General features: G+C 45.8%; 4 protein-coding genes across 4 annotated transcripts; 1 reads left to right on the forward strand and 3 right to left on the reverse strand.

Annotated features, from left to right (window-relative positions):
* Nucleotides 1–5,927: 5,927 nt before the first annotated feature.
* Nucleotides 5,928–8,779, reverse strand: DFL_000513 (uncharacterized protein; the record flags this gene model as incomplete). Its single annotated transcript, XM_067634343.1, has 3 exons — nucleotides 5,928–8,137; nucleotides 8,194–8,608; nucleotides 8,714–8,779. 3 exons carry the CDS (start codon nucleotides 8,777–8,779, stop codon nucleotides 5,928–5,930), a joined length of 2,691 nt encoding a protein of 896 aa, XP_067495053.1.
* A 1,627-nt stretch (nucleotides 8,780–10,406) lies between these two features.
* DFL_000514 (uncharacterized protein) lies at nucleotides 10,407–11,676 on the reverse strand (the record flags this gene model as incomplete). The annotated part of the gene is made up of 2 exons (XM_067634354.1): nucleotides 10,407–10,444; nucleotides 10,500–11,676. 2 exons carry the CDS (start codon nucleotides 11,674–11,676, stop codon nucleotides 10,407–10,409), a joined length of 1,215 nt encoding a protein of 404 aa, XP_067495054.1.
* Nucleotides 11,677–12,241: 565 nt separating this feature from the next.
* DFL_000515 (uncharacterized protein) lies at nucleotides 12,242–13,798 on the reverse strand (the record flags this gene model as incomplete). Its single annotated transcript, XM_067634367.1, has 2 exons — nucleotides 12,242–13,597; nucleotides 13,724–13,798. 2 exons carry the CDS (start codon nucleotides 13,796–13,798, stop codon nucleotides 12,242–12,244), a joined length of 1,431 nt encoding a protein of 476 aa, XP_067495055.1.
* An 8,860-nt stretch (nucleotides 13,799–22,658) lies between these two features.
* On the forward strand, nucleotides 22,659–23,378 carry DFL_000516 (uncharacterized protein; the record flags this gene model as incomplete). The annotated part of the gene is made up of 4 exons (XM_067634378.1): nucleotides 22,659–22,811; nucleotides 22,896–23,047; nucleotides 23,131–23,191; nucleotides 23,304–23,378. 4 exons carry the CDS (start codon nucleotides 22,659–22,661, stop codon nucleotides 23,376–23,378), a joined length of 441 nt encoding a protein of 146 aa, XP_067495056.1.
* Nucleotides 23,379–24,564: the final 1,186 nt, after the last annotated feature.

The raw sequence follows: 24,564 nt of genomic DNA on the forward strand, positions 1-24,564 counted from the left end.
ATTATCTGTTTTGACAGCTCGGGCGATTCATGAATCTCTTAAGAAGCATCGTCAGAATCATTGGCCATTTCAAAATAGAAGGATTACTTGGCTCAAAAAGCATCGTTCGATCGGTTACGTTGGCGCTCCAAGCTCGGAACCATGCGCTTCCGGTTTCGGGTCTGCCCCGCCCACATTCTCGCACCGGCGATCCAAGAGATGGCATCAAATTTGCTAGGGGTGTAATGGGGGTCGCCAGGGTGACTTGAATTCGGCATATCCCCATCCAGCACCCCACGTCCATTTCGATTCGACCATATTCTTGCGCTTTCGAGGCGCATAGTTGCTTGCGTCGTCGGCGAGGCTACAAATAGCATAGGCAATCCGGAAAGTCATCTCCACGTTCGAGAACTTCCGACGTACCCGGTTTCCATTTATATTTTGACCGTGGCAAATTTTTGGTGTGCCTCGTGCAAGAAGCTTTCCTTTGAGACATTGTGTTTTCCGTGTCTTATGTAAATGAATACATGTAGACGTCAGCTTCATATATTCGGAGCGCAAGGCCCTGTATAGTCATCGACAGTCCTGGGCTCTGTCCTTCCACGGGATTGACGACGGCCCATGGCGTCGAAAGTGATTTTCGTGGAAGATATTGTATGTACTTGCGGGAGGCCCTGGATATTTTGTTGTTGAGATGAAAATTCTCTTCTGCAACGATTCTTTAGAAGCCACGTGCCGGGATTCCGCAGAGATTATTCTCACATCGCGCGTCCCATGCGGCCGATGGTATCATATGTTCATATATTGTTGTCGCGCAGTTAGCGATCTAATAGCCGCGATACGCGCCATTGCTGTCCGATGTCCGCGACTCCCGGAAGCCACGGATAGGCAAGTCGGTGGTATAGATCGATAGCAGGGAGGTGAAGGGGGATGGGAAAGATGGAGCTCGAGGTGGGGGGTTGGCAGGATTAAATAATGAGCAAGTCCCAAACTAGGGAATATTTTCCACCAAGGCTAGTTTATTCTGGAGATGCGGTGGAAATGCGTGATACATTCACATCTTGTGAGAAATCCAGGCTGTACTTGCCACCAGGATCAAATTACTTCTAGCGCAGTAGATTTTGTAGTTCTAGATGGTGTGCTTTAGCAACTAAATTTCCTGTGAGATCTACAGGTGGATCCAGCTTAGTACCAAGACGGGTGCTGTCCCATTGCCAGCGCGCAGCACGATCGAAGAGTGAAAATCCGGCAGCTGGCCTCGAGACTCTTGCCAGATAGTGTGTTGTAATTGTTGCAACTTTCTCCCAAATCCCGTTTTGTTGAGTTTCCAAAATTGGCGGCGACAGCGCAGCGAACTTTTTCGACTCGGGCGTTCCTGACGCTCCTCTTAATCCTTTCAATCCAACAATTCGATTTTATTTTGGCATATAATGTTTCGAAAGCGAGACCATTGGAGGATTTCAGATACACCGTACGCCAAGTTTCTCGACTTAACCTGAACAGAACTGCTAGCCGTGCCTGTTTGTTGTGCAGTACATTAGCCTTATGCTTGCTGCCTCATCGTTCAAGGTGGCTGTCAGTATTGAGTACATAACTACCTAGGTACCGTTCACCTGTTGTTAACCTCCATTGTAATTGTGCCGATGCTTCCCGTAGCTAAATGTTCCATGATGGGAAATTGGTGTCTTCGTGAAGGTGCCCAGCTGACCATTGGTCGTAGTTTACTCTATAATGTCAGATTTTGGATGCAGTATACATCCGAGCGATTTAGCTCAGTGGTCGGAGTGGTAGCTCAGCGGTAGAGCAGGAGATTGCAGTCCCCAAAGGCCAATATCTCAAGGTCCCGTGTTCAATCCACGGTCGCTCCTTTCTTTTTTGCCCTTTTTTTCGACTTTTTTGTTCGATATCTACGAAAAATAACACATTAGCTTTGTTATCCATAACATCGACGCTTTTGGCAACCGTCGTTCTCCTTGAAGAACATTTCGTTTTACATACCTTCTGATATTTCTTCTTGACCTTGAAAATTTCGTACGGGGATGAAAAGTTAAGAAGTTAGGATTGCGGCGGGTAGATTCAATGATGGGAAAATGCATGTTGTGGCGCCATATGTGTGGTATTTCGCGACATCAACACATTATCCGCCCGACTTACAGGGTTAAAGTCCCACAGGTGGGACTTTCCACGAGACTTGCGTAACCTAGCTAGTTAAAGTTGTGCTGTAGTCATCAAGTTCTAGTTCCCTGCTTCTGTATTATTCAAAATTTTGCAAAAAAGCAGGAAATTCTTCGCTTTCGTTAACCACGGTCTCAGCAACCCCTTTAATTTCTGTTGGGAAGGGTCTCACAGGGCTTTTTTCTCTCGCTCCGAGGCCATCTTTTCTCGCATGTTATATACCCCAATACGAGTAAATTATTAATTATAAAACGCACGTGTACTTGGTATATAGCTCGAGTGCCTCGGGAATTAGTCTATGTCGCTATAAGGAGTTTCCAGGCCTAGATTGTACGTTTCCCTAGAATACCGAGCCTTCGCGCGGAAGCCAGATACTACCAGTGCACGACTAGAGCATTTAATCGAGACTTCGTTTGAATTTGCGATAGGGCATAGCTCTTTCCATTTACAATAAAATTCGTGTGAAGTTCTGTGCACGTATCATGGATCTCACGAGATATGCGTAATATATATATATATACTATTATACTTTCAGAGGCGTCATGAAGCAACGGTTGATGGGGAGTACTCACCATAACCTCCCTCGTCTTCAAAGATACCAGTGTGGTGAAGGTGGTATAGGAGTGGTGGACTTGACTTGTTGTATTTTTTTATTGTTCAACACAGCTTGGCGACGGCGCACCCATTCGTTTTGTCTATAAATTGTAATCTGCTATGCTGGGTCCTGTCGGGGGACATCTTACTTACATACGACATATACATACACACATACAGACGAACATTCACCAGTTTACAGTATTCTATGTTTTATCCACAAGCGCGAGCTCTTGTTATTTAGGCCTTTCTTCCAATAGACACTTGTGTTCCCTTAGGCTTATAGGCGGGCCTACCGCCCACCGCTCTATACCGTCCATTTACCTATGTATAGCTGGTGGGCCAGCTAGATAGCTGGTAGTCTCCTAGAGACCATATCACAACCTCACACCAGTACTAGTAATATCGATCAATATATCATGAGAATTATCGACATTTTACGTACCTACGAAATGGTTCTCAGAACGGATCTCACTATCAAACGGCATGGAATATTCAACGCGGAACCGAAGATATCCAGGGGTTACGAAGCTAAAACGTGCCTACATATAACACTATAGGGTTATCCACTCGATATGAAGAGGATATGGATACCGGTTTCAGAGCTATTCAATATCTCGAATAAGAAGAATACGGCATGCTTATTCTCGAACCACGGCGATAAGTCAAGCATAGAGATGGAACTCGGTAACCCCTAAAGCGGAGCCTCGATATCGATTGGACCGCGGACGTGACCGCAACATAAGCCCTACCGATTATAAATATATATTGAAGATCAACATAGACACTTTTATAAACATGCTTTCGACGATTTTAGTTTTAGATGTTCTACGAACGAAAGTTCCGACACGAACTTCCTTCGAATAAACTCTATATAATTCCGGAACAGTATACCGATTACTAAGGGGGTTATACGATATTGACCCAATAAACTTTATGAGTCGAGGTAAATGTACCCTACTGGCCTTTGCCTGCTTGCTATGTTAACTACAGCCTTCAGAGACAGCTGACAGTGCAATAACAGATATATTTGATATACTCACTCACCGTAAACGATATCGTCGATATATTGCAGAAAGGGAGCCAAAAATTTTCATGTGAATATATAACTATATTGGTCTCGCGAATTCGAAAACTGCGGAGTTTTCGGTCTATAGATCTACACAAGTAGGCTAAACTTCACGCCATCTGTGTTAAACTTCAAGTCTGGAAATGTCCCGAACCCACAGATACCGGTGATGGCCATCATGGCGATACTGGAGTAAACTTTCCAACGTTATGTATACATGATATTCATAAGGGCACGAGACTAATATTCATAATTAGAGGATTAGTCCGGAAGAAATCCTAAGTTGCCTCGTTCGATTTCCGGTGATGCATAAAACGATTCTCTGAGCTCGGGAGATATAAAGATTCAGACCGTACATGCTGGCTCCAGAGGACACGATGGTAAGATCATCAAAATCCGCTATATACCTAAGCTCACCGCAGTCCTATACATATATTATTCTACAAATCTAGCAGCCATTCACATGACTGACATAACAAATCTTCGCGTCTAGCCATCTAAGAGACCGATATTGGGTGATATAATATAATATATTAAACTAATACCGATAGCTAAAACTCCAACCGCATGCTCAATGTTCACATTGCCAGTATGGGTATAAAGAACTGGACTATTTCGTATAAACCGCCTCTCGACGAACATCCTGGCTTATGTTTCCTTCTAATATTATCTTTAATGTATTGACCAGACTGCTTGGACCTGATCAATCTGAAGTGACCTGACCTGATGCAGGTGAGCCTTCTCTACATATTAGGTACCGCATATATAACCTTCGAGATAGTCATAATCGGACATTCAAGCTCGTTCTGCAGCATGCAATACGAGTCTCGAGCTACTGATGAGTAGATTACTTTAGTCCGCGCGCCAGCTCCTAAGGCGTGCGATATCTCAATGTAGCAATATTTTTTCTTTGCTTCTATAAATAAATATATTTCTAAACGCACGCTTCCGATTACAATGCGGCATTGGCCCCCAGGATGACCACCTAAGTCATTCATCGTGGAACCTTACCATCAATGTTTAATTAAAGAATTCTAAATCTACAAGACAAGCCTCAAACGAACCTATAAAATATGACATTTGCTCAGTCACGAAAAATTTGGATCCCGGCCTGTTATATATTTACAATCCGGCAACAGCCTGGGTAGATGACATCCAAAAAATCTGCAACAATAATTATTCCCCCAGGCTCTAATAAAATTAAAAAGAAATGATAAAGCCTTGTCTATCGGTTTCCTTGGCCCTCAATACCCCGATGCGAGATGAGAAGGCCGTTTTACAAACGCTTTTCTTGACCCGCGAATAGTTGAAAATTTAAAATAAGTAATAGTTGCATACGTGGCCCGCTTCAATTTCATAACAAATTTCTTCAAGGCTCCTCCTAAAGTCCGTAATTCTGATCTATCGACGCATCCTGGGGATCTTTGGGGTTCCACTGGCCGCATCGCCGAAAAGCGAGACATTCGAGGCATGGTCTAATTGACCAAGCCAAGAATAATACTATCCGACACATTAATGTTAATGGATAAGAGGAAAAGCCGTGAAGGGGGGAGGGCCGCTAGGCTGACCTGCTGATGTCAATCTTTCGTTTGAGATAGTTTTTTGGTATCCGAGGCAGCGCTTCTATAGATTCGTGTTCACTTTGTAGCTTATCACATGTATGTACATACATGGTCTCGTACCCAGCATACATATCTATACGAACATAGTTCTTACACATATCTCATTCTCCTAGAACCTCACAACATATCTATAGCATCGAAACAACGCGGGTATATCTTGTAAAGAGTGAATTGTAAAATAAAATAAAGTCGTTAACGAGGGTATAAATGTAGCAGGGACAGGCATTCCGTCACAACAAAGTCAACAAAAAAAAAGCCGAACCAGAAAATAAGTAAATCCCGCCATAACCAGTTAAACACCATAATGCCGTCCCAGATAGTAAATAAATAAAAATGAAATAAAAAGAAAGAAAAGAAAGTAAGAGTAAAAGGGGGGTGGGGCGAGGGAAAACTTAGAATACAAGAATGTAAAATACAGCTTCGCTTTTTCGAGCCGTTAGTCAGGAAAACACCCACCTCTTACATAGAACGGTCATACATCATAGTTTTTACCAGGCGGAATATCCGCCACCATAACCACCTTGTTCGTATCCGTTATTTCCACCATAGCCTCCCTGTCCATTACCGTTACCGTTTCCGTTTCCATTACCCCTTCCGTATGGTTGTGGCCCCCGTCCTCTTGGTGGTGAAGGTCCCATTCTGTTCTCAAAAATTCTGCTATTACCCCTTGGCGGCGAGTTTCGAACATCTGGTTGTCGTGCAAATGGGGCAGTCATACTCCTTTCCGGCGTTCCGAACTCATCGTTTCTCATCCCTCGGGGTCCCGCAAACCCAGATGTAGGCGTGTCGGTCATACTTCTCATTGGTGGGCCAAAAGCCAGACCAAGGGCTCCGCTATTGCTGTAGTATGAATCGCCAGATTCTCGACGAACTGGGAGACCACGGGTCGGCGTGGAAGGTCTACTTCCTTGCTGTCCCTGTGACTCATATTGCATGAAGGGTCGTTGGAGGGGTTGGGGCGGTTGAGGTTGGATTTGAGATGGTGGAGAACGATGGAGGTATGAATCTAGCACGTCGGCTTCGATGTCGTAGTTGCCGTGGATGTTTCTACCGACTCCGTGTTCTTCGCGCTCGAAGTCTTGTTGGATTCTTCTCTGTGGTAGCTGTCTTTGCGCCTGGGGTGGAGGGGTCGAAGTAGAAGCGATTGGGGCACCGGTGGGTTGATATCTCGGTTTATTGTATGCGGGGTTAGTTGTCTGTTGAGGAGCTTGTTTAGGAGGTGAATTTGCTTGCGGTGCTGGAGTGGTTATCAGCTGGGGAGGGGTGAGGCGGCGAATCCTTGTCTGAGGTGGAGAGGATTTCGTCGGGGATTGAGCAGCAACCGGAACACCAGTATCAAGCTCGAATGCCATAGGATGGGCAGCAAACGAACCATCTGTGGTGCTCTGGATGGGGGCAGGAGTAGTTTTTGGAGGCGAACTGCTCAGTTCAACAGCCCCAGCAGCCGTTGGGTTGCTTTGTGCAGTGACACCACCATCCATCTCGAAAATTTCGCTTTGTGGCATATGATGGATAGGAGGTGTATGTCGATGCTCCGTGTATTTTGAAAAATCGGGAGCTGGGGATGGAGTATGCGCAATTGGTGGTTGCTGGATCCCCGAATCAAAGTTTTGCTCTTGAGGTCGGACCGGAAATCGCCTGGGAATAGAGTTATTCGGAGGGAACGGCTGGAAGGGAGCTTGCATTGGCTCGAAATTAAGTGGTCTATGTTGAACTAGTGATGGCCCATTCCCTAGTGGAGAGATAGTATCATTGCGGTTAACAGGTGGCTGACGCTGATAAAACGGCGATACAGTGTCGTTTCGATTGACTGGTGGGAGATATTGTTGAGATCCAAGGAAGTCATGTGGTTGGAGAGGAGCGGACTCATATGGATTCGTGAGCGAGGCTTGAGAAGAGTTAGGCCCATGCCCCGGTCCGTAGTTTCTGCTGTATGGCCCAATTGGTGGTTGTGGTCGGTGTAGAGGGGTATTGGTCCTCGCAAATGGATCCTTTCGATCTCCTAGTAGACTAGCCGAATCATCGAACATCGACGATGTGGTCGACATTGCTGTATCATTGGTAGATGATCTCATTGGGAATTGAGGTCTTGCAGCGGCGTATGGTGGTCTAGACGGCATGCTTGTATCCGGTCTCGAAGAAACAGTGGTTGTAAACGTATCCATGGTATTGGTTCTCTTAAGCCCGGGGGCGACCGGTTTCTCACTAATAGACGGCAGAGTCGGGCCTGTTGGGGGTTTTGCAGGTCCGGTAGGAGCATCTCCAAAGACGGGTAAGGTGGGTTTTCTAGCACCAAGTCCTGCTTGGTCTGCCTTCATCCTTTCCTCCCGTTCTTCTTCGATGGTCCTCTTATGATTCTTAGCCACAATGCCGACTAGTCGCTTGTCAATCTTCTCCCTGCAGTACGATCCAAGGGTGTGGCCGCTTGGGATGTGATGCCAAATAAACATTATCCAAAGCAGCACGGCGAAAGCAAGGGAGAGGAATGTCAAAATCCACCAGACGCAGGTAAAGAGCATGACAGATAAGATTATTGCCTGTGTCAAAGATTCCTCCTCGAGAGCCTTGATGGAGGCGAGAAGGCCACTGATACCGCTCTTCTGTGTCCCTGGGATAATCTTAGCCTGCATGACGGCATAGAGCGTTATGCCATTGAGGACCTGACGAGGTCCGTCAGCAAGGAGGACTTGGGCCCAGCCTATTATACAATATCAGTAACAGCCCCACAATGCATATTGAGTTCTGGGATTATACCTTTAAAGGAGAAATATGTGAACAACATCACATAGTCGCTGCCATGTTTACTCTTAGTCAATTCGGTAAAGACGAGGAAACGTTTGTATCCATCCCTGCCGACGCAGTACCATCTCTGGGCATAAACGTTCAAGTAACCACGAGCAATACTGTTACCCTTAATTGCCTTGATGCTCCAGAGAATCGAGAGCCCAATCAGTACGAAGGAGAAGATGATGCATCCGGCAAAGATCCATTTCGATATTCTGAATGGGACAACAGGGTCGATTTTCGAAGACCAGCGGTCGAAGATGAGCAGGTTGACAGCAGTGTAGCAATCAGCAGCGACAACGAAGACGCCGAAAAAGAAATTGACGAAGAAGAAGAAATAGGCGACAGGCGACCAGCAAGAACGAGTCTTGAAGTCGTTGAGGTTCTAATTTTTTTTTTTGTTTGGTTAGCAAGCGACATAAGATCGCAATATCGATAGCTACCAATTGATATCACGATACCGACACCGACAAGCGCAATTGATACATACAATATAATCCCACTTCTGCTTTTTACTAACTGGCGCATCATCGCGATCTCTCCGTAGTAAACCCATGATGTTAGATGTGTATATTTGATGGAAGACGTGGAAGGATATTAGTCAGGTGATGAGGTCGATGTTGAAGGCGCTCTGTGTTGAAAGTGTTGTCGATACTTGCAAAAAACTCCGTCTCAGTTCTACTATCGTCGCAGCCTAGCAGTTGTATAATTAATCCTGTCTGGTATGTAAGAACTTTCAAAGTATCCCACTTCCTGAGACCCAGTCTACAGTATCCCTGAGGAATCCGGCACAGCCAGCACGATGGTGATGATGATAATGCCAAATGAGGGCGAATACAGTCTCGCAGAGAACTGTTTCTAGGTCGGTTCTAAAACAATAAGTAACGGACGCTCTGCCACGGTCAACGTGCAACAGCAAGAGCGACTTTGGAACAAACAAAACCAAGTGGCAGAGACCAAGTGATGGAAAAAATGATGGTATCTACTCGATCATTTTTAAGCCTTCCAGACGGTTGGGCGGCGCGGGGTTTCGGAATGCTTAGGACTTCGAGCTGTTGGATTTTGTGAAGTTGCAGTTTGTGTATGCGCCCGCAAAGATCCCTCAAAGGAATGGAGGAGGTTGGAAAGAATATTCTCCTTGTCACAAACAATAAACGATAAACAATGAATGAGCGAGTGAGCGACTGGGATTTCTTGACGCTGTCGGAATGCAAATACGCTGATAACTTTGGTAAAGACCGTCCTTGCGCAATTCAAAAAGCGATAGCTGATTATCGAGTCAGGAAAGCGAGACAAAAAATCGACAAGATGGAGAGAAACCACTCGTGGACTCCGTCAGATTAAGGAGGTGGATTCCTCCACTCACAGGCCTCCATTCCGATAACATGCTCCAGATTGGCTGGTCGGCTCTTTCGGCCGTCCCTTGCAGCTTTTCCACTGGCCGGTTTCAACAGGCTGTTCACCAATCACAGGCCCCGGCCCAACCATAGCCAGGGGCGAATTGTCAAACAAGCTGGTGCTACGGACATGGGCCAGCTGCCTACTTATCAACGGCCACAAGCGCTGTTGGCACTCCACAGCTGACAGATCACCAAGCATGAAAAAGTGCGCGCGCACAGCCGCATGTTGTCATACCGTTTCAAAGGGTGCCACAACTAGCAACTATGTATGGCTTCAATATACAACTAACATACCTGGTTCAGTTAAGATCGGAGCCATCAAACGTGGAGCGGCGACGAGACGTGGGATCTAAAATCGGTACTACTCCGAATGCACGAAATTGTATTATGCCATTGACCAACCGGTTGTAATTCTTGCCTTGGCAATAAATAGCATTGCGGAACACCGTTGAGATCTCGTGACCAGGTTATATTATATCGGGTCCGAGAGCGGTGGATATGAGGTCAATTTAACATCTGATATCACGAGACACAATACAAAGAACTAATTTACGCGTATACGCAAAACGGGAATTTGCAAGGCTAACTGTATAGAACGATAGAATACAATCATACCACTTTGGGGCTATTATCATTGTGTTGTACATGAAAGAAATCGAATCTGGTCTAGGTAGACGAATTCGAAGGAATTGGACTATACTACCTGGGACCCCCTGCTCTATGATTTCTTGAGGCTAAGGGTGAAAATATCGACCATAGTATGGGGCTCCGTGATGGAAACTATCAATAGTCCAAAGTCTTCTTGATCGCGTCAAATATCCCTAAAGCATCCATTAGTACGATGAATCTGACGAAGAGAAAAAGAAGTAAACTTACTGGCAACATCTGGCAGATTGAACTGCTCAAAAATCAATCCCATCGGAGCATCAAAGCCTGCAACTCTGCCTACCGGAGCCTCCAGCCGTAAGAAGCATTCCTCCTGAACGCATGCCGCGATCTCTCCGCCCACTCCACCACTCTTAGAGGCCTCATGTACAATCACACATCTCCCTGTCTTCTTGACACTTTCAAATATAGTTTCCTTGTCCCATGGGTATATCGTCCTCAAGTCAATAACCTCCACACTAGCCCCCAGCATCTCCTTGGCAGCCTTCGCAGCCAGCTCGACAGTATACATCGTAGTACCATACGATATCACCGTAGCATCGCTTCCCTTAGCGAGCACTTCCGCTTTCTCCAGTGGAAGCTCATAATCATCAACCGGCACCTCTTCAACAGCTGCACGGTACAGTATCTTCGGTTCCATAAAGATGACCGGATTTCTCTCTCTAATACTCGCCAGAAGCAGTCCTTTAGCTTGTACCGGGCCTCTAGGAACTACAACCTTCAATCCGGGTACATGACAAAAGAACGCCTCGGGACTCTGTGAGTGGTACAACGCACCGTGTCCCACGCCCATCACCGGCATCCGAATAGTCAATCCTCCACAACTAAACTCGCCTGCTCCGCGATAGCGGTATTTAGCAGCTTCATTGACAATCTGATCGAACGCCGGGAAGACATAGTCTCCGAATTGAATCTCTGCGATCGCAGTATTGGATTCATGATGCGCGGCATATCCGATGCCGAAGCCGATGATGCCCAGTTCGTTCAGCGGTGTGTTGAAGACACGGTCCGGGCCGAATTTATCAAGAAGATTAGTCGAGCAGCGGAAAACACCGCCGAAAGCTACGTCTTCGCCGAAGAGGATGGCACGTTCGTCGGTGCTAAGGGCTGTGGAAAGGGCCGAGTTGATCGACTGATATAGGTTCTGACGGTTTGTGTTACCGGAAGTCCTGATCGAAGATGGGAGTTCGGGGTTCGCGAGAGTCGCCGCCGCTGTATGTGAAAGATAGGTTGAGGTATTATACTGAATAGGCTGGTTCAATTTGGCATTTGGAGGCACATGGCTACTGTAGTATCGCGGAAGCGATGCTATGGGGGCTACCAGGGGGTGCTGAACGGTCGACGGTCGAGAGACCCGGCATAGGAGAGAGATGGCTTTCCGTCGCATCTTGGAGTTGTATATATTAGCTGTGATGATGAAGTCCAAGATCCTACCGGATTGAGGCCCAAAATGCAAATTGGATGCTGCTAGGTGCAGGTGTAGGACTTGTCGAAGGGAGGTGGAAATGGGAATATGGGGAAGCTATCAACGCGAGCCGTGACTAGCCGACGAAGAGCTCCATCCAAATAACCAGATCTGAGAAGAACAAACTTCACAATTATGGAAAGGAATTTTATCTAGTAATTTGAACCAGTTATTCTATAAATTGGTAGTGGTTATTGTATATAAACATGACAGCCGGAAGAACAAATTGGATATGTATAGTATATGGTTGGGTCGGGATATTCATCCATCTGAAGGACGAAGAGAATAATAAAAAGAATGAAAGGAAGAAAAAACACCTGCTCGCTAAAATGCCCTTCGATCTGATTCTAACATTCAAAGAATATACCGCCCCAAAACAGAAAAGGAAATTAGAACACCAGTGGAAAACATATTATGTTTAACTATGCAAGGCCGTTGTTTCGGCGCAATGGCTTCTATCGTGATGTGGTCGAGAATGCGCACTGCATCACTTTCGCCTCCTCACAATAAAATACTTTCCTCCTCCTTCAGCATCCTTGGTATCTCTTTCCCTCTTTCCAGACGACTTTTCGGAAGACTTGTCGTATGACCTCTTGCTGTCGTCGCTCTTTGGGCTCCTAGGCTTATACTCGCTCTTTGACCGCGATGGCCGACTCCTAGATGATGATCTCTTCTCCTTCTTTGGGGAGATGTCGAATGCAAGTGGTGGAACATCTGGTTGCTGGACTTTGGTGTTGATGGCGAGTTCATTTGACCTGGCATCGACAGGAACGGTATGCGATCTCGACGACATAGATGGTCTTCTGGAATCATCGTGTGACCTCCTGGACCCTTCGTCGCGATGTGTGTGCCTCCTTCGGGGCTCCGAATGACCAAATGCCAACGGGTCGTCCTCGGCGTCCTTTCTGGACCTGTGGTGCCTTTCGCGTTCCCTCTCTCTTGCTGTGTCGTTAACTTTGATCTCCTCGATTCTCTGTGTAATCTCCATAACCGCTGGGGTGGGCGCTGGCGGCTCGCCAGCAGCTGTGATTGCTCGAACATCGCCCTCATCCACAACAGTACCACCCATATCAACGATCTCTGGTGGCTTCGCTGGCTCACCATAAATCATCTTCTGGATAATCCTGTATCCACCTAGTAAAATGACTGTGGTACCGATAACACCACCAGCAACAATTGCAAATTGTGGGCTGGCCAAAAACGAGAAAACAACAGGCCAGCTTATTTGCGCACCGGCAAGCGCTGCTGGCGACAACTTGGCAACAATGGTCGAGATTTCCGCCAGCGTAAGCCCGACCATCGCTAATGTCTCTGGTTCACGCCTTAAAGCGTCTACCAATGTCACGACTGAACTCTGTGCTGCTGCAGCGTGATCAATGATATCCTGAACTTGGGTGAACAACGCAGTCAAATGGTCGTCCTCCTCATCGACCTCCGGTCTTGGCGGCATAGGTGGTAACGACAGATCTGTCGTGGAAGCACTCCTGAGTGTTAAAGCACCGGTTGAACCATTCCTCTCACGATGAGAGTAGATACTCGAAGTATCGGACCCTGCATCGCGATCTCTAACTTCAGTACCAGCATCACTTCTTCCATCTTCAATCATACGACGCTCACGACGTTCGCGACGTTCGCGACGACGTTCCTCTGTTCGGCTGTCATCTTCGATGGCACGACGAGCTTCTCGGCGGGCACGACGGGCTTCGCGGAGTTGTTCTTCGTAGGCACGTTCTTTTATTGCGCGGCGAGCAGCCTTCTCGGCTTCTCGTTCCGCTTTACGTTCGGCTCTCTTTGCTTTGTAGGCCTCACGAGCCTCACGGAGGGCTCCGAAGATGGTTTTGGACTGTGTTGAGGAAGGAGGTTGGGTGTTAGCGAAACTAGCTCAATCCATTACACAATCATTGACTTGGCTTGATGAGGTATATCAAGTCAAGACTGCACAAAAATGGATCGGCATATAGGTACTTACTGTATGGATTGCCTTTCCGGCCTTGTCGACAACCTCGACGGTATAGTTAAGGGTTTTCGTTCTCGATGGGGCCATCGTGAAGTATTGTTTTGGGGGAAAGGTCGTCCGATCTTTTGTAATGTGAAACAGTTGTATAGCTTGAGCTGACGAGAGCAACAAAGAAAGAAAGAAAGAAAGAAAGCTAAGCTCAGGACCAAGCTGAGTCTTTAAGCTTCCAAAGTAGTTTGCTTTATTGTCGAAAAGGGATTCTCAGGAGAAGTTGAAGCGTTCGGAGTTCAGATTTAAGCAAGTAAGAAACTATAGGCTAGAAAAGAAAGAAATCGTGGCTGGGTTATTCTGTCAAAGAATGTTTCTGTCGTTCGCCCTGAAAAATTGCTTGAAGGGGGAAAACAAAGCGGTCTCCTCGCGATTTCGGAATATTAAGACTACCTTTGGAACTTGAACAACTTTAAGAACATGGATCTCGAGAAAAAAAAAAGTGAAGGGAAAAAAAAGAAGGGGGGTTTCTATATACCATATTTAGCTGGACCAAGCGAGCGAGTATCACACTGGACAGGCTTCCCCCGCTTTAGAGTAGTCATTGCTAGTCTGGTTAACGGGATCGCACTGCCATACTGAGGGAAGGGAAACAGGTGGCAGGCGACAAGTGAGGAGACATGTCAATGCCCTCACCCGCTCCTGCCAGCGAACGAAACGTTAGTTCGATAAGACTATTCTGGTTAGCTGCATCGCTGGCCAGCTAAGCTAGGCACTTAGCTAGCCGAGCGGATAGGAAGATTTGAAGATGGCCAAGAGCTCCAAAGAAAGAAAGAAGGAGAGAACATCAAGGAGCAATTTTTAGCGTCGTCACTTGATTACGAGGCGAGGGTAATCCAATAATCCCATATTGTGTACTGGACTATCCTGTTTCGAACCAACTTCAGACGGGCATTCGCACAGGTCAAATCACAATTGGCTTGGCCCCCCTTCTCACATCTGCATTTTGCTGCAAGAAGCGTTCCATGGATTGTCTGATTTGACATGTTTGAGGCGGTCGTGGTTCTGCATCACTATTTGCTGGCCGACAGGGATGGGTGCTGGCGGGCGACAATTGGCTGAACTCTCAATATCATGGAGAAACAGGAAGTCTATTTTCGCAGCCCGACTACGGAAAGACGGGAAATTGTGCACATGTACATCCATGTGGCGATATCTTTGGCATCACTCTGCCTTGATAGTGGACCGGGCTGGGCTGGGCTGGACTATAACGGGATAACTTCCGTGGTCGGAGAAGCCTCGCAATCGCCATCCTGAGCTCCATATCAATTGAATTCGCTTCGAATTAAGGAGGTCAGTTAGGTGCTCAATTGATCAAGCGTAGTGTGGCTTAGTCATCTGTGGCATCGGCAAGGAAATCCCGCAATGCAAAAGAATTAGATTAGATACTCTCATCGCCGATGATATACGCTCCATAATGGTCTGGACTACGTATTCACATCAGATCCAACTTCGCTTCTCCCCTGGGCTTAGGCAAGAATGACGGACTTCAAGCCGTTGACTCGGAAATGTCATGCAAGTTGAAACGAAACAAAACCAATGTCCCATTCCACGCAACACATTGTATTTTAGGTGTGGCTAGTCGTCATCCGCATCTGGTCTGGTGTGCAGGTGCCTCTGTGTAACGTAGCCTGGCATTGTAGACGGCATTCAATGGCATGCATACTTAGGTACTTACATGTAACGTGAGAACAAGTAACGTTTTTGGGCGTATATGCATAAGCTAGTTTTTTGGTTACCTCGGTGTCTCAATATATTAATATCTAGTTACAGTCTCGCGCCCAGTTAAGGGTGACTATAGACTTATTTGATGAACGACCATATCCACATAATCAAAATACTTAAAACTCAATTTTCAATATTATCTTGAATTCACAAATACGAAAGTTGTAGATGCGGCTGAGTTATAGTGGTTATACGGGCGAGAATTGGGGCTGCGGCTAGCATCTCACGTTCCTCGTAACAACACTAGAATCTTGTTGGATTTTCTACTAATCTAAACCACTTTCTATCCTGGGTGCGCCATCCTATCATTCTCAAACTTGACTGGATTGCATAGGAGAAAATATATATATACAGGATGTATTAATGTAAATACACGAATATTTTTAACTTATTGAAACCGATATATGTTGTTAACTTAAATTCAGGCGTATACTATAGATGCATGCTTCCTTCAACGAGACCTGAAGTATAGTACCGATGCCCAAAGAGCTAGATATGATCAGGGAAGGATTGATATTCTTCGAATCCCACGGGGTGTCTCAAAGCTCCTAAAACTCCGTAGAATTCGAATCGAAAAACCAGCTTGCAGTCAAGCATTCTTCTTCCGTAATACCTAAGCTAAATATATTCGTAACAGGCTGGGATGAATTAAAAGACGTTGTTAAACTGATTGGTTGAGCTAACTGTTTGCAATCCTCAGCAGCTAGTTGCCTGGCGGTTAAGTTTAATCCTAGGTCATCGGGGCCTGCATTTCCATGGGGAAAGTTATCGGCTTTTACGTATGGCCAATCCTCTATGCCGTCAAATGGTAGGGCAAGCAAGGGCTGATACGGGTATCTGCCATACCTCTTTTGCACCCATTGAGCTATCACATAGCATGGATATGTTTCCGAAGTGCTTGACGGCTCGACTGGATGCCAAAGAGGCTTAGTAAGACCAGTAGCGAGCGCCCTGACTTTATCGCACCCATATACACGGAACCATTCGTCGGGCTCTTGGCCGGGTATACGCAATGCCAAATCAATGAGTTGAAGCTTCTTCCTTCTAGGAAGCACCTTCAAGAAATCTCTATGGGCTGATGCCCTGGAAGGTAAGTGCATCATTTCGTGAAGCATCACACCGGCTAGAAATTAAATAAACAATACGTTAGTGAACAAATACAAAATTAATCTCAAACCAACGGGTTTGCATCGTTGAACGCCCCAGTCGGCTACTACCTATTTTGTTCCCCTAACCCCCCTTTTTCCGTTCTCGTCCACGGGAACTTACATCGAGTGTACATGAATTGCTCTAAATTTGTAGATTGGCTAGCAGGATCTTGCATACTATCAACCCTCTTGACTACCGTTTGAAGATCGTCGAAATCTGCAAAAAAGGGAGGACAAAAGTTTATAAAAAATAAATCCGGATCATGTCCAGGGTTAGCTTCTTGGCCGGGCACGAACGCCACCACACCACGACTTCCAGTGCATCCTCTGGCTGGATCGTCACATCTTACGAGTGTATATCCCTCTGGGTTCTTAGGATCCAAGTATCGAGCAGTGTGGCCGAGATTCCCTAAGCTTTTTGTTAAAGAAAGATACATAAAGAGGATTTCTTCTGTACATGTACGAAAAGGCTTTATAGGGCGACAGTCCCCTCACTGATTCAGACAAACACAACATGCGCCCACAGGTAATCAGAAACCCGCCTTCGCAGTGACGCAATTCAAGAATACTCACGGAGATACTTTTAACGTATGATCTTGAACCCCCGACTGACCGCCTGATTCGTACACTTTCCCTCGGAATCATTTAAATAGGCTCTCGAATCTGTGTACTTACGAAGAACAGTAGCACGATAAGGACGTGTTTCCCCCCCGGGTCCAAAAAACTCAATAGCTGCAGGGCTTGTCCAGTCTATAGAGTAGTCCTTCCAGTCTTTCGGAAGGGGTTCGAAAAGGGATCGGACGTTTAAAAAGGTCTGGATAATTACCCCCTTTTCATCATTACTACACCCCTGGAAACCTTGAAGACTGTTCGGCTCGTCGCGCATAAATGTCGATATTTCTTCCTTTGTTAGCCCCGGTCGAGGAGGTTCCTGGGATAATACTAATTTGTATCGCTCTGCCTTCGCCCTTTGTTCCTCGTCTGGGAGATAGATATTCAAACGCATTGTGGCATTAGAATCGAAACTTGGTTCGGCTCGAGATTCAATCGATCGCCTACTAGACGTATCTACAGGTTCGGTGTACCCTGCTGAAATACAATGGACTAAAGCAGCTGCCACAGTGCAATTTACTAACTTTGCCATCATCACTAAAACCTAAGATAAACAATAGACGAAGTTAGCTACCAAGATCAAGGCTAGTCAGTGCTCTTTTAGCAGGTAGGGAACCCTGGGTTCGTAGCTGATTCTCGTACGTACCGTAGATGTCAATAGAGTTAGAGTAATTTGGGGGGTAATAAGATGGAATCGACTTGCGTTGGCTTCGAAATAAAACGCTCTCCACATAGAGTCATCCTAAAAGGGCTCCTTTTATCTATGTTACTACGGGGTGGGGGCCAGTGTGGTATTGTGTAAATACCATGGTTTGGTTTGCTTGTCTTTAGCAAGAGTGCTCTAAATAGTGTATGTTAAGCCTGTAGGGGAAGTTAATATCAATATGAAAGTGGGTTATCAGCCCCGGGATTAGTGGGCTCTAGGGGCTACAGGAGATAAAGTTGGAACTAGGGGAGCAGGACCTGAATGGCAGGTTCTGTCCTCGGTCTCATGCAAAATCGTGTGGCACGTGTCCCCAAACTAAATGTTGGATTCTTTGAGGCCAAGCCTGTTTCGTTGTATATTGGAATGTTATGGCTTGATGTGAAAACATTTATGAGCTCCGTATGGATTATTATTCTCGATATTGACTATATTGAGAATTAAACCAACGACGAAACTACATTAGTATCCACTAACGTTCTATTCGTAGTAACAAACTCCGCTGGGGTGTGAATGTTAGTTGGTGGCATGTACCGTGTCTTAAGATGAAGGAGGCTGTACATATACTCCCTTCGACCCTATCTTCGGATATATATGTTGCGAGGCGCGCATGCAACTCGAGATCAAGGTAACTTGAGGGGGTGGTTGTGACAAGCCTACATACGGTGGCGCAATATCGTCGTATTCCTGCCCTTTATCACTGTAAATGTGTGGTGTCAGTAGGTACAGAAATTGTGCCATGTTGGATTTAATTTAGGTAAGCTCTGCCCACTAGCCTCGCGCACTCGAGGCTACACTTAAGTACTTTCACAGGTCTATTTACCTATATGAATGAGTATAATGTATGCGGGTTTTTTATAACTAACTAACTTACTTCAATGACCACTGAAGCATCAAAATCTCAAAAATCACTAAAACCTTGCCTCAGGGTTTAGCCAGAATAATTTGAAACAGTCACATACCCGGCACCCCAGCGCTTTAAATCGCAACATTCAATGTTCCCCTGTGTCCTATAACATCAGAACTTTGAGTTATCCATATAATTACAAGACTGCGAGGCTTATTATTTCTCGCAAGAAAAGTAAGCATGGCTCCAATCCGATAGCTGAGGCCGAACAACAGTTGGCTAAGCTGAATGTCACAACTAACTTGTTTGCGTGTGTATCATGTTTGTTGACTGTGAAACATTTCGAGCTCTGGATCTCTGCGGCACAAATATCGAGAACGTGTCGAGATTGTTGCTCAAGGCCATAGAGTTACTAGTGATCTACGCATACCAGGCTATCGATTCTTTAGGTCGATATTTATGCCTGAGCTAAAAATAAACACACTCCCCTTTCCGGGAAACTGTAGCTGCTTGCTCAGATTACAAGAATCAATTCCAGCCTCTACCAGCGTACCTGATTTAATTAAGATAGCCAGACTCTAGTAACCAGGCCTCGGTCCTGGCAGGCCAGGACTCTGACGCCAATCATGGCCTGGCTGAGTATATGCTTCACTACAGTTTCTAGATACCCTCTTTTCTCTTTAATACTACCCCTTATTCTGGTCCTCATTCAAGCGAGTTTAGTCTTAGCCCAAAACAAAGGAAAAGAAAATGAACCTGTCGACTCCAAAGAAAACCTCAAATGGAAACAAGGCTGCGACTCAGAACAGGCAAGCGGTATCGATGATGCTTTCGAAACTGTTAAAGCTATGTTAGCGGGTGTCCAGGACCCGGATTGGACTTCAAATGCAGCTGTAGAATATTTGGGGACAAATTACATAAGCTCTTGGGACAGGTATGAGCCAAAGGTTAAAAGTAAGTTGACAATATATAACTACCCAAAAGCAAATGGGTATAAATTTGTGGACGGGGGAAAGTTCGCGATCTAATGGAATTTGAACGGTATAGAAATGCTAAAAAAGGCATACGAATGGACGACTAGGTCGTACTGGTTCTCCGGCCCATGGATAATTTGTGAGCCGGCGTATGAGCATATCTGCAATACGAATTATGTAACTGATAAAATCTTCATGTTGTACCCGGAAGGGCCCTACAAGGAGGATCAGCAGCTCACTATATCGATATGTCCCGTATGGTTTAGCAAACCATCCTTGAAGGTCTTGATCGCGCAAGCGAATCATTGTCGTAAAAATGAAAATGATCCTATTCGCAAAACGTATCCGTGGGACATTCGGTGGTATGAGAGCCGCGAGTTCTGGCTCCTGCACGCTATCTTCCATGTTCGAGAAGTATATTTCAATCTACCCACGCAAATAGTCGAGCCTGGTGCACACGAAAAGAGCAAATATCTTCTAGTACCTCCCCCCTTCCACGACTATGTTAGAACGGGCTATAACTTTGGTGGACTGGTGTCTGTGCTTGGTCCTTGGGCGGCCAAAAAGCTGGCGACCAATAAAGTGGGGCGAAGATGGGAAAACTCAGGCCCTCTTGGTTCCCCATCAAACTACGCCTTTTATATACTGGCGGAATACGTCAGAAAGCAAACGAAGGAGTATCCGAATTCACCATCGCGTTTTTTGCGTTATGATCAGACTTGGGTTGGAGATCAAAAACTTCTAAGGATGTGTACTTCAGAGCCATATAAAGTCGGCATGGCGGGAAGCCCTTCGTATAAACCGGACGAAACGGAGTTGGCGATTGCCCCCTGGGTATTTACGCCGCAGGCCCCACCAGCTCCAGAATAGGTGGAGTATCATATGCAATCGATTTTGAGATACAAATCGTTGGGACAGAAATCTAGAAGAATCTAGATTAGAATGGGGCCAGCTGCCCGTGTTCAAAAGGCAGATACGAATCATGCATGGACACCTTTATATGTATTTACAGATACACATTTATTGAACACGAAATTATTACTACAAGCGCATGCAAATAATTTATGGACTAACGCGAGGGTTCTTTTGCCAGCAATTATAGTGGAATAATCATTCCTTAAGGCCGTAATTTTTCAGATTCTGCCGCAAGTGGATAGAAGATTCTTTCGCTCTTCCAAGTAATAGGTATTTCCGTCATGGGTTTGAATTTTAGTTAGCTACTTGACGGCATGTCTCCGATGATTTTGGAACTCAGAAAATTTGTGGTGTAGTATGTAAATGTGCATGTGTATGTGAAGTAGGTTTAACTTTAGCCTCAATCTTAGGGCCTCATCAGGAAAAAAACACATTGTTTTAAATTTATCGGGTGGAATATCTTTCCATTATGCTTCATCGCGCTTTATCGCGCTTTATTACAATATAAAAAAAGATTTAAGAGTTTGAAAAGGTTTTTCTAGCTAGGAGTTAGATTTGGATTCGATAGGCTGCTCTTTTCCCTTAGAGGTCGGCATCCCATTTTGTTCAGCGCAGCAAAAGGACAACTGAAGACTCTGGCTGTTTGGAGGAATTTTTGTCAACATATAAATTACTTGGGGTTTTGATATATGGGCTATCGAAAGCATTGTCATTGAAGACCAACGCAATAACACAGCTAATGATATCAAATGCAAGCGGAGCGTTCATTTCCTGGAATATAAACGAGGTGCCAAAAGCCGCAGGTGGTTAGCTGGGGTGATTGTAAAATGGGCCGCGAATCTTGGCGGGTAAAACTCGAATTGATTCAGATCTCTCGGTACCGCTTTAAAAGCCTAAGTGGGGTATACGGGTCCAGGTGGGGATTGGTGCAACGGGTAATGGGTGATTTGCATTGGCTAAATATCTCGATGGTTTCATGTTCATTCGAATGAGGTTCTGAATGCACGGGTTCTAAGTTGCGTTCCCAGCGTCCAAACTCAGCACGTGACTCAGTCAGCTCCAACATCTTTCAGATAACGCAATTGACCCGAAGTTTTCATCGACTCAGCGTCTGTGGTGTAACGGTTATCATTATTGCCTGTAAGCAACCAATTCTTGACAACCCTACTTCGTCCAACAAGTATTCTAACACACCATAGTCCAAGCAATAGACCCGGGTTCGACTCCCGGCGGACGCAACCGCCTCTTCTTTTTTATATTTTTTATTTTAATTTTCCGCTTCCCCAAGGTCCTTATCGGTAGCCGACAACAACCCGGTGAACTCTCGCTTTGAATAAGCCAATTCTTGCGCTGGGGTTCATCTGATAAGCGTCTGTAGTGTAACGGTTATCATTATTGCCTGTAAGTTGTACTTCTGACGAACCAAGCCACTGAATCTGATTTAACGCCTCCTCCCTCTCAGTCCAAGCAATAGAACCGGGTTCGACTCCCGGCGGACGCATCCCGCCATTGTACTGATAATTCGATTCGCCACTCTTTTTTTATATATTTTTTTCAAATTTTGTGTTCTTTTTGCAGCCCGCCCAAACTTGTCGGGATGGAGTGGTCTCGGCACCAACTGGGGTTGGAGACTTCCAACAATATCTCAACACACCTGGAAGTTACTAATTTAACATAAGGGCCATCCAAACTTGGGCCAGGGCTTGGTTGAGCTTCCGGCGTGTCTAAGCCGATCCACGCTTTGGTTCCCGCATCTTGTTTTCTGCAAGTTTGGATCTTTGCACGCTGTCTGGCTATTCGATTCATTGAACCAAAGAAAAAGGAGCGATTGTTTAAAAGCATAGGCTTGGAACCCAAAATGACTTCGTGGCTATCTAGACCAGCCTCGGAATCCAGTACACAAAGAATATTCTTTCTTCCCCTTCTCCAGCTCCACCTTCGATCGCGTTGAACAATCCGACATATATTACCCAAGATGGCACCAATTCCGGGGACTCCCTACCACATCTACGCCATAGTGAATGGGGAGAAAGCTTACCTGGGGTTCTCCATAATTTCAATCCCCATATCCCCCAAATTCTACACGATCGTTGGGTACCGCTCAATCAATAACCCCCGAGTTACCGCTGTAGGTTCTCCCCATGTTATATCTAATCAGTCGCGTCAGATAGCGGAAGAATTGAGAAACATATTTGCGCTTTTACAATTTTAGTGGACATTCACCCCAATGGGGGGCGACGACGTAAAGCTGTACAGCACCGAGCACCCGAGAGCAGCGGTCGCAGCCAGAGGTAGCCCAGTGGTCGCTTCGGAGGGGGCTGCCGATATATTAAGACCGCTTATGGACGAACCGAATGCTTACAGGTAAAAATTGACGGAGAGAAGCCGCACTATTACCACGAAAGATTTTACCGGGCGCAGGTTTTACTAACGGATGGTGTTTACAGCATCAGCGGAGTATCGAGCGGAGTGGAGAAGCAGTTTTGGACATTGCCCCCTGCGGACACGGTAAGTCGGAATTGTCTTTTAACTATAGTATTTTTATTTTTTTTTGCCCGCTTCCTTGATCTTCAAGCTGGTCTCTTTGCGGCAAATGCTGACGCTTTCTCGCGTATTCCAGATTACGCAGTTGCGAACGAGACCATTCAATGGACATCCTAACGAGGTATTCTATCTCGAGTTTGCGGTGATGTAGGGTCCGCAGCGGCCTCGGTACGGCTTGATATATTAGTCCCTAATCCCTTTAGAACAACTAAGAAATCGCACACCGGGAATTTGTTGGTGTTCTTGCATAATCCTCTCATTAATCATTTCAATACCGTGCGCTCCGAATTTGTCAGTGCGAGGCGTAGGATTTCTTAACCATTAACCAGCAAGTCGTTTTCACTAGGCGTTCCGTATTGGGCGCAGGTATCTGATATATGTTAAGATCCTGGTTTCACTAGAAAATAAATACAAGGCGACCTATTGTCGCAACAACTATCTAGACCTAGGCCAAATCTGGGTCTCGCATATAGTATTCGGCAAAACCTTGTTACTAGGTGGGGTAAAACGCTCGAATATACAGTGGCATTATGATTATATGGATGGCGATATTATATCGGGTCAGAAGGCCTCTTTCGCACAACATCAGAGCGAGGCGTCACTGGCGTAACATCCTCCGAGATATAGGGTAGCAAACTCTGGTAGCTCTATGCTGCTTTCGAAGACTTGCCACAATTCCCATTTCGTCCCCACCCCCTTCATCTGCAGGCTTACTAAGTCCATTGAAATCGGATGAAATCGTTGAAAAATGGCATTTTACTCTCAGAGGCCTGCAGGATTGATGGAGACAGATTAGCGGGTCCCTTGAGTGGAGGCTTGGACATGGAGGAATTAGCGATGGTAATATATATCTACACTAGCAGCAGCCGCAGGGGTAGCCAGTCGGCCAGTCTTGTCCAGCGGCCACTTTATTTGAGCTAAATTCTTTCAAATCACATTGTTTAAAGGAATTAATTTATAATTTCGCGGATTCTCCGGCTAAAAGGATCTCGTTCTCCATGCTTAAATGTGCCGCCTACTTTTCTTAATATAGCTGAAGTTACTCCCAAGAACATACCTGGCTTTCCAGCTCCGGCCATATATCCGATTTACACAGTACACCCAGCACGCCTGATTTTGGAGTTCCATTAAAGCCGGAAAGTGTGGCGGAAACCATCAACAAATCTGAAATGGACGAGAATATGCACGTCCACTTCTTTGTTTGTATGTTCCGTCCACTCTTACCCCCGTTATTATGGTGATTCCTTGGTACTGCGTTCGGAAGAAGAGGTAGAGAAAGCCTATAGGCGTTATAGTTGTTGTATGTCTCTGACCTATTATTGCCGTCGCTCAACCAG

The sequence above is a fragment of the Arthrobotrys flagrans genome (genome assembly GCF_004000055.1).
Source record: "Arthrobotrys flagrans strain CBS H-5679 chromosome Unknown unitig_15, whole genome shotgun sequence".
NCBI classification, from domain to species: Eukaryota; Fungi; Ascomycota; class Orbiliomycetes; order Orbiliales; family Orbiliaceae; genus Arthrobotrys; species Arthrobotrys flagrans.